Source organism: Panthera tigris, chromosome F2 (genome assembly GCF_018350195.1).
Source record: "Panthera tigris isolate Pti1 chromosome F2, P.tigris_Pti1_mat1.1, whole genome shotgun sequence".
NCBI lineage: Eukaryota > Metazoa > Chordata > Mammalia > Carnivora > Felidae > Panthera > Panthera tigris.
In genome coordinates this window covers 18793843-18810608 of record NC_056676.1, presented here as the reverse complement: position 1 = coordinate 18810608, position 16766 = coordinate 18793843, and the positions used below count along the sequence as shown (strand labels likewise).

The 16766-nt window shown below is 36.5% G+C and overlaps 1 protein-coding gene across 1 annotated transcript in view; it reads right to left on the bottom strand.

The window, feature by feature from the left end:
- PREX2 (phosphatidylinositol-3,4,5-trisphosphate dependent Rac exchange factor 2) overlaps positions 1-16766 on the bottom strand; it is a 288123-nt gene that overhangs the window by 71518 nt on the left and 199839 nt on the right. Inside the window, exons 33-34 of the mRNA XM_042973055.1 lie at positions 14711-14813; positions 9859-10002 (exon numbers count right to left, since the gene is read on the bottom strand). Of these exons, the coding sequence (XP_042828989.1) occupies positions 9859-10002; positions 14711-14813 (247 nt within the window). The remainder of the gene's footprint in view (positions 1-9858; positions 10003-14710; positions 14814-16766) is intronic.

Here is a 16766-nt window from a genome sequence, read left to right as displayed (position 1 = left end):
AATTACTTTTTAACGTGATTTTATAACTCAGTTTCTCCACATTTACTTTAATCTTACTGATTATTAGTAAATGTATTTAAAACACTGAATATGACCACACGTGCAAGAAACTATCTTTCACCAGTCCAAAACTGAATGAAAATCATTCTTCTGCTCTAAAAATAAATATCAAACATTTGGTGATTATATCTAAGTTGGCAAAGATAATTTGTAATTTAAATTGTCTTCTACTTTTAAAACATTTTATATACATTCTTTGTGAAGCTAAACTCAAACTTCACATATTTATATAGATAAGCACACAAATGTATATACATATATATATATATATGTACATACACACACATACCTATGTACATTGCATATATACGTGCATATGTATGAGAGGCAGAACTGTGTATTAACATACATAGGAGTAAAAATGTTGAAACTTCTGCTCTCCGTGTCTATTCACATTCTCTTGTAGTTGCAGTTAAATCATGAAATATTAGTGTAATAAATCAGAAGCATAGATAATCTTAGAATACTAGCTTTACTACAATGTTTAGTTAATAAACATAAACATATATATAACTTTCCATTAATTTTAAACATCTTTTGGTTAATATGGATTTCTTTCTTAACTAACATTTTTGGTTAAGTATTTCTTTTTTTAATACTTATTTATTCATTTTTGAGAGAGAGAGAGAGAGAGAGAGAGAGAGAGCGCACACGCATGCGCGCACGCGCTAGTGGGGGAGGGGCAGAGAAAGACAGAGGGAGACCCAGAATCCAAAGCAGGATCCAGGCTCTGAGCTGTCAGCACAGAGCCCATGTGGGGCTCAAACTCACCAACCATGAGATCATAACCTGAGCCGAAGTCGAACGCTTAACTGACTGAGCCACCCAGGTGCCTCAAGTTATTTCTTTTACCTTTAAACTTTATGTGATGGCACTTCTAACCTTTTGCAGAAGAAATGAATCACAAGGAAGTGCCTAGAAATACAACATCTCCTACAGAGAGGTTGCCAGCAACAGGAATGGCAATGGATCCAATTTGGAAATTTAAATTATTTCCCCTTGAGATTATTGCCACTGATAAACCTCAGTTTTCAGCAGACTGTTTCAAAATTGATAAAAAAAAAATAATCTTTCAAACTGCTAAATACAATAGCTTCTAAATTAAATAATACATTTCTTCAAATTGACAGAAACGTATCACCATTTTGGGGACAAAAATAGGAAACTCATTATTAACTTTTTTTAATGGTTCATGCTTTTATTTAAATTCCAGTTAGCTAAGATATAGAGTAATATTAGTTTCAGGAGTAGTTAGTGATTCATCATTTACATATAATACCCAGTGCCAATCCCAGCAAGTTCATTGCTAATTTTTGCTGTGCTGCTTTCTCAACTAGTCAGATTTCCACAGCACTGAAGAAACAACAAACCTTTAGAGTATTGCTCAATTTGAAATTTAAAAAATGGCATTATTGGCCTATAATTGAGAAAAACACTTATGGAAAATTAATGAGAATGCTGACTACATTTGCTTCAGTTACATGATATCAAATTTGGGAGCTTGTTTCAAGGATTGCGTGTTTTTTTCCTTATGAGTTCTGCATTAATTAGAATATTTGCAAGTGGTTCAGCAAGCTTCTGGTCCTGAATACACACAAGAAAGAAAAGGAAGTCTTCCCGATAAAACAATCCTCACATAAATGCCATGTTCACTTCCATTAATGAGATGTTATTTGTGAGAGGCAAATATTCAGAGGATTCAGTCATCCTTCAATGTGAATTCCTCTTATTAGTTGTAGAGCTAATAATGAAAATCTTTGCATTGAAGTAAAACCACCACTTCCACTCCTTAGTAGCTGTGTGACCTCAAGCATGTTAATTAAAATCCAAGATCCTCAGGTTCCTCATTTGTGAAATGGAAAATAAGAGTACTTACTAACTATGATTCTTGGGAAATAAATAAATGAAATAATAGCATTAAGAGAACCCATGACTATTCTTTTCATTTACTCACTGTGTTTTATATATTAGGCAACATGCCCAATGCCCCACAGGCAATATCTAATTCAATTTCCAGGAGATATAGATTATGCATGAGTGTGCTTAGCCAAACAGGAAGTTTTGGGAACTAAGAGGAGGGTCCATGCAAGGACACTTCAATTTGTGATTTAAGATCAGAAAGACTGGAAAGGGTATGGTAGGAGGGAGCAACAGGGAAAGTAGCAGTCAGGGGTGGGGTGGGATGAATAAGAAAACACCTGGGGTCTAATTTTTACAAACGTCATTTTTTGTTGGTTTTTTTAGCAATTTTTTGTAAAGTTTATTTATTTATTTTGAGAGAAAAAGAGAGCAAGCACGTGTGTACAAGTGGGGAGGGACAGAGAGAGAGAGAGAGAAAGAGAGAGAGAGAGAGAGAGAGAGAATGAATGCCAAGCAGGCTCCACACTGTCATCATAGAGCTCTATGAAGGGCTTGAACTCACAAACCATGAGATTATGACCTAGCTGAAGTCAAGAGTCGGACACTTAACAAGCTGAGCCACCCAGGTGCCCCTATAAAGTTCTTAATGGCTCAGTTTTGGCCAGAATGTCCAGTCCTACTCTAAAATCTTATTGCCATCTAAAAACAAACTGGCATTTTTATGACATTCCTTGGCAATATTTCCAAATTAACAACAGATAAAATTAACAATTACACAGAACTTTTTTAAAAATGGGGAAAATGTATGACAATTTTGCCGAGTCTCAGCAAAATGTTATGGCAGATGTGTAGGGTTGTGAGGAAATGAACAATGACAAAAGAGGAGTTCTATATTTAAAAACTAAACTGTATAGCAAAGAAGAGGAAGGAGAAAAACATTCTCAATTTTAGATGAATACCTTGGTTATTTATTGTTATAAATACAATAAAATGGGATAATATTTTGCCAAATTCAATTTCTACACTCAGCAAAAGTATGTTAAATACATAATAATGTCCAAATTTCCAAGTTTGGCCTCTTGTCAGCATTTGCTTGTCTAGTTTCCTTAATTCCTATCTAAAGAACAATATATTTCTTAGTAGTAGTATTGACATATTTGGTTGAATAAATATTTAATAGCATTTAATTAAAAGCAGTATTGAAAATATGAGTTTCTTTGTTTGCTTGTTTTCCTTCTACCCCTTCCGAATTTGAGGAAGCAAATCATCCCATCAAACTTAGGTGGTCAGGAAAATGGAAATTAAATTATTCTAAGACTGAAAATGAACTGAATTTCTACTCACTCAAAATACCTTTCAAGGCTTTTCTAAGAAAGGGACTGACCAGGAAAAATACAGAATATCTGAAGAACAATTTTAAGAATTGTTTCAACAAACTAACACTCTTTCCTGACAGCATGATGACACTTCAGTGGTTAACTAATACACGACAAATGCACCGGCCCCAGTTGGTCAGAATTCTTCAGAACTGGTCACAGTTTTCATGAGGAAAGCAAGTTTTATCAATCCTATTGAGACCAGCATGTGGTTGTACTGCCCTTTATTTTTTTAAATTTTTTTATTATTATTTTTTTTAAATATATGAAATTTATTGTCAAATTGGTTTCCTGTACTGCCCTTTAAAGAGGGGTGAGCTCACATGTTTACAGACCGATTCTAACATTTAGGAAATCTTAATTCTGGGAACTGTTCCTTCATTTATAACACTACCAGGTATTTATCCAAAGGTTACAAAAATACAGATTTGGAGGGGTACATGAAGCCCAAATGTCCATTCACTGATGAATGGATAAAAAAGATGTGGTGTGTGTGTATATACATATATATGTACATAATATACACATGTTATGGAATATTACTCAGTCATCAAAAAGAACGAAATCTTGCTATTTGCAACAATGTGGATGGAGCTAGAGTGTATTATGCTCAGTGAATAAATCAGTTAGACAAATACCGTATGATTTTACTCCCATGTTGGAGGAGAGGGGAAGACAGGGAAACAAACCTGACAGATTTGTAAAGACAGAGACAAACTGAGGGTTGATGGAGAGAGGTGGGTGGGGGGATGGGCTAGATAGGTGATGGGTATTAAGGAGGGCAGTTGTTGTGATGACCACTGGGTGTTGTGTGTAAGTGATGAATCACTGAATTCTACTCCTGAAACCAGTGTTGCACTCACTGTATGTCAACTAACTAGAATTTAATTAAAAATTTGGGGAAAAAGTTATTTAATGTTTCAATTTCAAATACTGTATAAAACCCACAGAGAATACAAAGGGATTCATCTTTTAAAGGACCCAGAGTAGGGTTTTGCAAACACTCTAAAAAAAAATACTCGAATGAAGGCAGATTAGAAAAATGACAATATTTGTAACAAAATGTTCCCTTTTGTTTAAAAGAGAAATGCTGGGGGTGCCTGGGTGGCTCAAGTCGGTTAAGCATCTGACTTCGGTTCAGGTCATGATCTTGCAGTTTGTGGGTTAGCCCCCCACATCGGGCTCTGTGCTGAGAGCACGGAGCCTGGAGCCTTCTTTGGACTCTTGTGTCTATTTCTCTCTCTGCTCCTCCCCTGCTCACACTCAGTCTCTCCCTCTCTCTCTCAAAAATAAATAAAAACAGTATAAAAGAGAAAACACTATATACTGGAATATTTTTTAAAATTTTAAAAAAATAGAAGAGAAAATCCTCAAGTTTCTGGTTGATTTTAATTATTCTCTGAGAACAGAAGGACACCCTATAAAGAAGTAAAAGTCAGCATTTACAGTTTGTGGTGCCAGCCTTTTTCATAAGGGCTGAAAAACAAATATACACAAGAGTGTTTGTGGAGAAAGGACTGGCATGGTATGTCCTATCTAGTGTAAGGAAAACCACCATAAGAGACCCAGGAAACAAGTACTTATCACTACTTTACAAAGAAGAGATGCCATATTCTAGGGCACAGTATAACTAACATCAAAGACCTTTATGTGATGCCATGTCCCTAGTACATAGGATACATGGGTGTGGGAACCAAGAGTGGAAGTAGAAAGGTCCCTGCTTAGCATCTATTGAGGGTTTAACTGTGTCCTCCAAAAAGATAAAACAAAAGTCCTAACCCCTGGTGGTTGCAAATGCGACCCTAATTTTTATGCAGGGTTTTTGTAGATATCATCTACTTAAAATGATGTCATACTGGATTAGGGTGGCCCAAATCCAACAACTCCTGTTCTTATAAGTGTCCACCTTATTGGGACAGAGACACAGAGACTGACACATTGAGGGAAGAAGGTTGTGTGAAGACGAAGGCAGAGGCTGTAATTCTTGCGTCACAAGCCAAGGCATGCCATGGACTTCTGACAGTCAGCAGAAGCTAAAAGTTAGGGAAGGATTCTTCCTTAGAGTCTTACAAGGGAGCATGGCCTTCGGGCATCTTGATTTCATACATTTAGCCTCCAAAACGATGACAGAATAAATTTCTGTCATTTTAAGTCACAGAGTTTGTGGTAATTTGTTACGGCAGGGCTGGGAAACTAATACAACATCAGTCCCAGTGCGTCACTTAGGGATGTGTGCTTCCCATCCCTGAAACTTTGGCTCCATGGGTTTAAAAGGTCCTGATCCCCAAAGTAGCCCACTTTCCCTAGAAGACAAGGCAGGGGTCCCACTGAACATCAGCTACAGTTACCACCTGAGCACTGTAGGCCCCTGGTGCCAAGGCATCCAGGAAGAGAGACCACCATCTTGGCAAGGCTGGTCAACTCTGATCATCTTAATTGTGGGGAAGTAGGTTCTACTTATATAAATGGGTTAGAAAAAAAACAGTGTGGAAAGCCGCCACCATGGGGTGAAAGTGTCTCAGGTGAGCTATCAAGATATTGTACTGGGATCACGAGCAACTTGTTGTATCACCTACAGGAACTTACTTTCCATCTGATGCCCATATACCTTGATCACAAACGCCACTTGCCCCCTAGACTCTTTGCTTCTTACACACACAAGTTAATGATAACTGTCTGATTGTTTTCTCCACCTTCACCACGTGTGTAAGATCTTATTTTCTTCACTTTCACCATGTGTGTACGACCTTGTGCACTCAATAAATACGGAGAGGAAACCCCTGTTTGGGGTTCTTGTCTCCTCCTGGACATTAGCCTCTCTCATATTCAATTTTGCATCTGCTCTCTTGCCGGACAAGAGAGAACTCCAGACTCATAGTCTGCAACACATAAGGAAGTAGGGCTATTGCTATATAATGAGGGCAGGAAGGAACATGTTTGGCACCCAGTAATCCACTTGGGTCCCTCTTGGTACTTCCATGTCTAAATTTGACGGTAAATGGACAAATGCAGCAACCCTGGCCTGAAGAGGGCAGAATGAACAGGAGGGTCAGGCCCCCCGGGGATGGAAGTCTTAGTCATGCCACTGGGACCAGAAAGTTGAGGCTGAGAGCAAGGATGATCCACAATGGATACAGAAGAGGGAAAATGGGCATCTTTGGCAGCTCCAAGACCAGCTGCAGCAGCAGGGGTTATTTCTCATCCCATTACCATGCTTCTTCCCCAGGAAGGGAGCCCATCAGAGTCACAAAGGAGACACTCCTACTCTTGACCCAAATGGATCTGAGGGTACAGGGTGGACCATGGCAGGTCGCTCACTCAGATTCCCTTTTAGAAAGGATGGGCTTGTTGCCTAGCTGTTGTGGTTGCCAGAAGACAGCCCTCAGCCATTAGCTCTTTAGGGAATCTTCAGTCTTTGCTGAAGAAAACTGTCCCACCGAAATCATTATCTCCTAGAGGCAGCCTGCCTCCTCAAGACTTAACAATGCAGAAGTGAAAAGGCCCTACCCCATCGCCCGGTCTCCCCATATCTAGAAATGTTGAACCTTTGTGAAATGGATCAATCTAATTAAGCAAGGATTAACTGGATAGTTGCACAGTGCTTCATAATCTACGTTGACCTGTGCTTCCTCACTCCCGGTGGACTTTAGAATCACCTTAAAGGGGTACCTGGGTGGCTTAGTCGATTAAGCATCCGACTCTTGGTTTTGGCTCTCAAGTCACAATCTCACAGTTTCGTGGGTTCAAGCCCCGTATTGGGCACTGCAATGACAGTGTGGAGCCTGCTTGGGATTTTGTCTCCCTCTCTCTCTCTGCCCCTACCCCATTCATGCTGTCTCAGTATCTCTCAAAATAAGTAAATAAACTTAAAAAGAAAAAAAAAAGAATCACTGGTAAAGCTTCTAAAATATACTGGTATCTGGGCCTTATGTCCCAGAGATTCTGACTTAATCAGTTTGGTGTGGAACCAAGCTTGGGTATTTTCTAAAACCTCCCCAAGGTGATTAAAGTGCAGCCAGTATTGAGAACCAGTGAGAAGCAGCAACCAAAGAAGCCAATGGGAAATGGGCAGAGGAAGTGACCCTGAATATCTGTCTATCCTCCTTACTCCCATTTTCACCAAGTTTATAGTCACTTGCTTTATCTCATCAAGGGCTTGGGGATCCCCCCAGAGTTAATTCCCTGGCCTGCAGGAAGTACTTAGAGAAGACTGCTTTTGTGTGATCTTTTCCTTCTAGCATTTTGCTCATGCTCTGTGCTGGCTTTCCTGTTTAGCTGTTTCTGTGATCTTTATCTTGTAAATCTGTATCACTTGTTTTGTCTGCCTCGATTCCTGTTCTCCTGCGGGTCTCCCCTTGAGTGATACACGTTCCTTAAAGTGTATCCTGCTTGCTTCTGGCACTAGAATTCCTGATCTCATAGCTGGTCCCATCTCTGCAGCGAGCCCCATCAGCCAGAGTGCCCTCCTTCGCCAAAAGGTCTATTCAGGCAAGAAAAATGAGAAGAAAGCAGTATGTTTGCTTCCTGTTCTAAGTATATGGTACAACCGACAACTTCACAAGGGCTGACAGAAATAATTTTCCCAGGAGGCTTTCAAATTCGTCTCATTTTTCTAATTTTCGTATTTGCTAGCAAAGACCAATAATGTACATATGTACACCTAAAGCTAAAACCCTTTGAATAAACTTCCATCTCCGGAATAGACACCATTTGGAATCTCTTCATTTACCACCACTTTCAATTACCAGATGGTAATCTCTATTCAAGCTGGTGTTGAATTTCCTGGGCTTCTCTCAATCTGATGAAAATAGTCAGAGCGACTAATAATGAATCCTCATGGGAGTTTCAGAAGTGCAGAGGAACTTCGGCAGCCCCTTTAAATAAGCAGCCTTATCACTGACACTGTTCTAATGAGACAAGCTGTTTTCCAGTCTTCTTTACCTATCTGTGACCTCAACTGCAATAGTATTTCCACTGTTGCTTTTTCATAGTTCATTGCTGTGTAAATATTAAAACCTAATGTTAGCTAGTATTCCATTACATTTTAAAAAGCAATACTCTTTTCACTGAACTAGTATATATTTAGGGATTTTTTTTTTAATTAGACTTAGTCATAATTATAAAAGAGAGGTTACATGGAAAATACTCTTCCTTTTCCTATGAACATTTGCTGTTGGGTATGAATATTCAGCTATTTATGGCTGATGTGTCACAAATGTAATCATTTTTTTAGAAAAGATGCAAAATGCCATCTGTCATCTCAGTCATGATTTCAAAGGCAGAATTTTTAAAAAGAGGAGTAAAGGAAAGGAAGTGAAGAACCTTTTAGGCTAAACTATCCTCCCAAGGTAGCTCCAAAGGTCTATTTCTGCTCAGTTTCTTTTTATTCCCCCATTTCTTTCCATTACAGACTCTTGTATTGTCTATATGGACCCTACCACAGTCCTCCAAAAAAAAAAAATGAAAATACCTTCTAATAAACTCCTAAGATCTCTGCACTGACAATTTCCTCTGCTTCAATGTATTCTTACCAAGTATCTGAGGCAGCCATTGTTTTTAAACTATGGCAATCAAAGGAAGGGCAATCTATCTTTTAGAATTACAATATGCATATGGTACAAGAATTTTCACTTGGCCATCGATTTTGATTTCATTTGCCTGTCTGTTCTTCAGTTACAGAGATTAATTTTATTTCTCTACTCTTCTCATTTTTTATTAGAATATAAAAATTCCACAGCAAAACTGATGCAGTTCTTGAAAACTCAATAGAAGAAAAAAATGAAATCCTCCATGGACCTGCTCAGAGAAATTGATATAATATTGTGACCACAGCATGAGTTAAAAAAAAAAAAATCATAGACTAGAAGAAACTACACTAAAATAATCTGGACTTCTAATCAGTTTGGGGCTGCATTTGTGCCTCTGGAAATAAAAAAGATCCAGGATCTTTCCTTGGAAACCAGTTCACTGAAAGACTCTTACTCATGTTAACCTTAATTTCTTCTATTGCAGTTAAAAAAAACTCATTGTTCATTTGCCAAAACAATTTGTTTATTTATAAAAGGAATATATTTTTACTCAGGGTAAAAACTCAAAGAATAAAAAATCATCATCAATTTAATCACCCAATGATACCAAAAACATTTTATATACATTTGATTATATACATACTTGGATTACATAATTGAGAATGGAATATAAATTTTTTGTAACTTGCATGTGTACATTGCCAATCTTTTTCTATCTCATAAAAAAATTTTAACCATATAATTTTAATGGCTCTACCATAATTTATTTGAGCCAAATTAATTTATCTGTATCATTTAAAGCACTCATGTCTTGTTTCTCCATTATAAATACTGTTGCAGTCCTATTTGGTAAATATTTAAAACTAATGTTATTCTTTCCTTAATAAACATTCGCAGAAGTAAATACATTACCTAGGTACTGCGAAGGAATTTTTGAATTAATGGAAAAAACAAATATGATGGCTACAATTACATGTATTTTTAAAAATAAAGATAACATAATTTAAGTACATGTATTAAAAAAAGTAGTTTACCTTGTGCAAAAAGAACAGGATGAATTTTAAACCCTCCTCCATTTTTCAAACGTTGAGGCAGCTGTTCAAAATGATAACTATCAATGTAGAAGTAAACTTTCAGAGCCTGCCGACTTCCTTCCGCTTGATATGTAAGAGGAACATCTAAATGACATTTAATATTACATTATTTCCAAAAGTCAGGTTATGTTATAAAGTGTATTTGTTAACTTTTTAAAAAATCTTGAAAATTACTAGAAACTAATATAAATATATGCATATTATATATAATGTATTATACTCATACAATATACTTGACATATATCTCGAGTTCAGGTTAGGCAAACTTACAGCGCTATTCAGTGAAAGTATTAAATCAGATTCTTATTAGCTAAAGCAACAGATTTATTACTGTACTGTATATAAAATTCTACAATAGGAAACTCCGTTACACTTTGACACACCAGATGTCTCACTTAACTAAATGAGAAGTTTAGTTACACATGGTTTGGAATCAGAATCTCCCAGGGCAGCTGCCTCATTCATATTTTAGTCAAAATGAGTCCTTTGGGTACAATTCTTAAGTAGTGTACAAGAGATTGGGTACAGAGCAACCATTATCAAAATTCGCATGGGTTTTGCAAGTTCCATTCCCTGAGCACCAGATCAAAAACATATTACCTCTGTTGATGCCCTACAGTCATTAGAAATTATCTGTCCAAATTCTTTTAGTTTTCTCAAAGATCTTAAGTTTAATTACTCAAAAACAAAAGCAAAATAAAAAACCAAACCCAAAAAACAACCAATTTGAAAAGCTAAAATGATGCAGGAGTATTTCATAGTGCTATCATAAATACTTCTCATTTTATGTTACTTATCCAAGACAAATAACTTTCATTTCATTTCAAAAGAATGTAAGATCTTCCTAAGAAGCTAGAATAGTCATATTAACCAAGTTAAAAATTAAGGCAAAAATATAGTAGAAATTTTAATACAAGTTCTTGCTCAATATTTGTTAGTTCTAACCTACTTCTTGAATAAAATTATGTATAAAAGTAGAGTTCAAGGTTAAATCCATTATGGAAGAGAGATTCCAGGTTTCTCATTAAATGTAGGTAATTATGCATATCAATAGCAGAGGTATTGCATTAACATCTACAAGTCTCTTTTATGCCATATAATAATGCTTATTTTATTTTTCTTTCCATATTTTTAAAGTTTCTTTAACTTGATTTATTTTGAGAGAGAGAGAGAGAAAGGGAGCAGGGGAGGGGCAGAGAGACAGGGAGAGAGAGGGAATCTTAAGCAGGCTATGCTGTCAGCGCAGAGCCTGATGCAGGGCTTTGACCTGAGCGAAGATCAAGAGTTGGACTCTTACTGAGCCACCTAGGAGCCCCTTTCTATATGCTTATGGGAGGTATAAAGGATTTTGGTTTAGAAAAGAGAAGACATTTCTCAGTTGAAGAGTTGGAAATTAACTGGATTTTAATGATTGGGAAACTCCGTTTTTTCCTTAGCTCTATAATAGAAAAAGGATGCACAGACACTATAGAAAATGTATATATACTAAGTATATACTAAGTATTTGTATTTTCTAGTTCCCCTTTACATACAATGTCTTTCATTTGTATTTCAATTTTTAAAACTCCATTTGTTTACTCTTTGGCACGAAATGTTTTTGAAAGAAAGATAATAATGCAGCAGTTGGAGTTCCATTATAGGACAAATAAACATGCTATCCTAGGAAGAAAGAAAGTGAAAATGACTGAAAATTATCAAGTATATTAAATTTAAAATGAAGTTAAAGCTAAGAGCAAAAGAATGACCTTCTCTCAAAGTAATTGGTATACCTGTAAAAGCACATAGTAATGTGGAGCTGAAATTGCTGCCTTTTATTTGTGGAAATTTATCTACTATGAAAAAAAATCGAAGATTAGGACTATGTAACAATTAAAGGCTACAAAAAAATTATTGCACGAAGAAAAGTTCTCTCCTATGGTATTTATTCCAGAGAGGAATTCCAACCGTGGCATCCCATCCCGGTAAACTTGGCCCTCCGTCACTGAACAGGCCCATGAATTTGAAGGTAAGTCTCCAAGAAGTTGTTAGTTCCCTTTGCCTGAATTGCTCTTCCTTGACCCTCTGCAGGGCTGGGTCTTTATCACCCTTTGGATTTCAGCTTAAAAACTATTTCTGCTGAGAGCCCTTCCTTGTTGATTCCTTAAAGAGCCACCGTACCCTCATTCTTTATGCACTGCTTATTTCTTCCATAGGATTTATCATGGCCCTAATCATCTTTGTAGTTGATTCCTTCTTTGTTTTCTCCCAAGTAGGCTGTGAGCTCCATAAAGATAGGGATGGTGTCTGTCCTATTCACCACGGCATCCACGGTTACAGGTGCAATGCCTGGCTCATATAGAAAAAGTGAAAGCTCAAAAATATCCATTCTGCTAATCATTATAGTAAAATTACCTGTATCACCATTGAAAGGGGGGAAGATTTGCTATCATTATATTTTTATTCTCCAAAAACATGAAGATTTTCCATAAAATATATTTAATTTTATACAACCTAATCATTTAGCTCACTTATTCCTTCTTCACTAATTACCTAACATGACATAGAAAGGATCTCGTACTTTCCCTATACTACAGTGGGTTACAATGTCCATCTATTCCTTTCTATCTCTCACTAGTTTCTAAGCTTCATGCCCATGGGATCTTTGTTTTATTTAGTCACTATTGTATCTCGGGAATTTAGTTCAGCAGTTAGCATGGTGTATATACCTAGTATTTCTTAAAGAAAAATAAAATGTCTTCAATCCAGACATTTGAGTTCAACTTGCTTGCAAGCCCTATTTCTTCAGAATCTCATTATTTTTTAATGCAAAAATACGACTATAAATAACGCTAAACATAGCTCTTTAAAAAGAATGCAGAGTAATAAAGTGAGGAGGATGGGTTCAAATATTTGCTGAATACTACCACGAGCCTTGTAATGTTAGGGACTTTCTTTTTTTTTTGTTTTTCAATTTTTTGAATGTTTATTTATTTTTGAGAGAGAGAGGGAGAGAGAGAGAGAGAGAGAGAGAGAGAGAGAGAGAGATAGCACAAGCAGGGAAGGCACATAGAGAGAGGGAGACAGAATCCAAGGCAGGTCCCAGGCTCTGAGCTGTCAGCACAGAGCACAATGTGGGGCTTGAACCCACAGGCCACAAAATCATGACCTGAGCCAAAGTCAGCCACTTAACCGACTGAGCCCCCAGGCACCCCTTTTTTTAATTTTTGTTTTTTTCATTAAATTTCTTTTTAATGTTTATTTGTTTTTGAGAGAGAGAGAGAGAGAGAGAGAGAGAGAGAGAGAATGTGCAAGGCTAGGGACTTGCAAATACATTATCTTATTTAAGGCTCATGACCCCATGAGTGAGGGAAAGCTAGTACTCCCATGTTTGTGGATAGGAGTCGCACAAGTTTGGAACTCAAGTTTCTTATCTTCAAAGCACTGTTCTCTTTATAACTTCATGTTTCCTCCCCTCTGTGCTCAGTCCTTCCCTCAAAGACAAGCAGCCAAACTAGTCTTCACTACAGTGATGCAAATTAATTTGTCCATCTGACTCCTCTGTTTGTAACCTTACAGAAAGATCAAATCACATGCAATTAATAATAAAGCTCTAGCTTCCTTATACCACTTAAATAAGATGTGATGACACTGGGTATTAAAAAATTCTCTTCTTTCCTGAATATACTTAGGTATGTTCCTACCATCACTGTTAATGACTTGCTTGGAATATCTATTAGTGTAGCATTGGAATTGACCTTGCCCTAGGGACCTGTTTTCAGAAGTTGAGGTTATGCTTTGGGGACATTCATAAAAATATATATGAATTATATGAATGTTTATATTTGTCACAGATATGTACACATTTACATGCTAATATTGCTTATGTGGTCTTAATTATCTCTAATATTTATACTAGTTTTCAATGTGCTAAAGTTAAACCTCTCATGGTGGCTATGCAATAAGTAACTGTTTTATCAAGCTTATAACACGGGTCCCCTGCCTGCTTGTTCAACAGACCATTCACCAGTAATGTTGTATTTGAACCATGGAAAACAGTACTCCTGTGAGCTTATGGCCCCTAAAGCAAAATCTAAAAGAAAAAAAAAAAACAGGTCATGTTGTGAAAATAAGAGTTTCTCTGCCTTTGGAAAAATCATACCCACATGACTAAAGTAAATGAAAATATATTCTGTTTTATACATGCCCACAGAAGACCATACAATTTTTTCAAGTAATAATATCCTAATCAATTAATCGCCTTCGCCAAGTTCTCCCTTGAATATAATCTAAATCCTTAACATTGTAATTCATGTTCTCATTCTCTCTCATTTATCAGTGAAGATGAAACTTTAATAAAATTCTGTTCTCTCTACCTTCATAATTTAATACATTCAGAATCAACCACTTGTTATCATCTCCACAGCTACCCTCAAGGTCAAGTCCCCATCATCTTTCAACCTGGGTCACTGAAGTAGCTTCCTCACTGGTTTGCTTCTGTCCTTGTCCCCAGTAATGCTTTATTCAACACTGCAATCAGAGGCAGCTTTCAGTAGGTAAGCCAGATCAGGTCATTCCTCTGACCCATGGCTTAATTAGAAACGCGAGGTTCTTTCAATGGTCTGGTATAAGCCTCTTCTCGTATATTTTCTATCACTTCCACAGTTGGTTATTATTATTTATTTTACCCTAAATATAATATCTTATATAAAACAATTTGAACTATACATCAAATATAATATCAAAGTTATGCCATATGTTTTTGTTTGATGTCAAAAAATTCTATGAAACACCTGTGAGACATTTAACTACGTACTTGCAACCAGTGGTTCCTCTTCTGATGGTTTAAAGTAAAAAGAAACTTTTTCCAAATCAAATAGTGCAACCAGTGTATCTTCTAACATGGCTTGTTCATCTGTCTAGAAAGAAAGAAAATAGTACAAAATATGATTGGATTGCAAAGGATAGAACATCACATCACATCACATCACATCACATCACATCACATCACATCACATCACACTGTATCACATCTCCAGACAAAAACTAGCTTCATTTGTGTTTTATTTACATGCAAACCAAATTATCAACACTTATCTAAGAATTTACTGTCCACAATGAAATTAACAAATCCCTCAAAGTTACAAGTCTCTTTCATAGTTTTATATTTTTCCTTTTCCATATTACCTAAATGGTTCTGCACAGTCTTTCAGTCTATTTTGTAGCTATATTCAAACTGTGTTGATTTTTATTATTTACAAACAAATGTGTAAATAATACAATAAGCATGCTATCTGTCTCCAAACTTCTATAATCTTAAAGGTGTAACAGTTAAAAGGCAAGAATATTATTTTATTAAAAAGCCACAGTACACAGTTTCCATCCTGTTTTACAATAAGAAAGCCGATGCATTATTCATTTTGCAACCTTGTAGAGCTGTGATGAAAGCAATTTGCATGTATGCAGTGATTTTTCTTCCAAAGAGCTTGGGTACAAGAATCGTTTCTATCTCACTTGCCTTTATGGGGCCTTAATCTAGAGTCTTGTGACTACAAAATCTGATTTGTTTTTATCATTCCTTTCATTCTAAGAGCATATTATTTCACATTGAAGCAGGTAAGGCCCAGCCACGGTAACGAGTTCTGTGCATGTCTCAGCAATATTATCTTTCTAGTATTAAACTCTGGCCTTCCTATTAGCAGTTTTGTGCATGACCTAGAGTCTTTTATTAATTTCCTCCCGAAAGAATAATTAGCCTTATCATACACAGATTATCTTTTAAAGGTAACATTTGTTTCTTTAAGACTATCAATGATCCTTTTAAATAATGATTTTAACAAGATTTACACACACTTTTAAAAGTTGCTGTAAGCACACAGCCATTTTGGGGAGGGGGCAGCATGAGTAGAGGGTGAAGGAGATAGGAAAGAATGTCCCTTGTATGAAAAAGAATCACTAAATCAAACTCCAGATCCCAAAGATGTATAGCATGCAAAGCAAAAAGTTAAGAGAATCATCACCTTTGCACTTTGGCTTGGTACTTAATACATGTATGGTACACAGTAAGTGCTGGATAAATGTTTATTTTAGTAAAGTTATTTTTTAAAGTCCTTTGAAGCAGCAAAAGTATGCCATGAACCTGGAATTGGAAGGATAGGGCTGAAGAATCAGCATCTTCTTAACTGAGAAGAATACACACAAGGAAGAAGTGTCCCAAACAGGCAGGCCTCTGATCGCTATAGTGCAAGTCCTGATGCTCCAGCAGATGTGGCTAAAGTGATATGCAAGTGACCATGGACTGTGCTCAGAGCTCAGGGACACACAGACTGCCAGTGCTGGCACCTCCCACAGAACCTTCCACATTGCTAGGAGGCTTGTATGTGCTTGTTACAGAGACAGAAAAAATATGGGTTTCTTTCACTTTTTATAAAGCCACCTTTGGATTTTTTTAATCAATTCTATAATGTTAAGGGTTTCAAAAGACTAACGAAAAAAAACCAGTTTTCTTGAGATATAATTCACATCCTATAAAAGTCCCCCATTTAAAGTGTATAAGCTTAGGGGTTTTTAGTGTACTCAGAGTTGTGTAACTACCACCATAGTCTAATTTTAGAATATTTGCACCACCCCACAAAGAAACTTAGTACCCATTAGCATTCACTCCCCATATCCCTTCTTCCAGTCCTTAGCTCTAGGCAACCATTAGCCTACTTTCAGTCTCTGAAATTTGCCTATTTCACATATTACATAATAATGGACTCAAATAATATATATCTTTTACAGCTATAATCACTTAGCATAATGTTTTCAACCTCCATCCATGTTGTAGCCTGAGAATATCTGTATACAAGTTTTTGTGTAAATATAAGTTT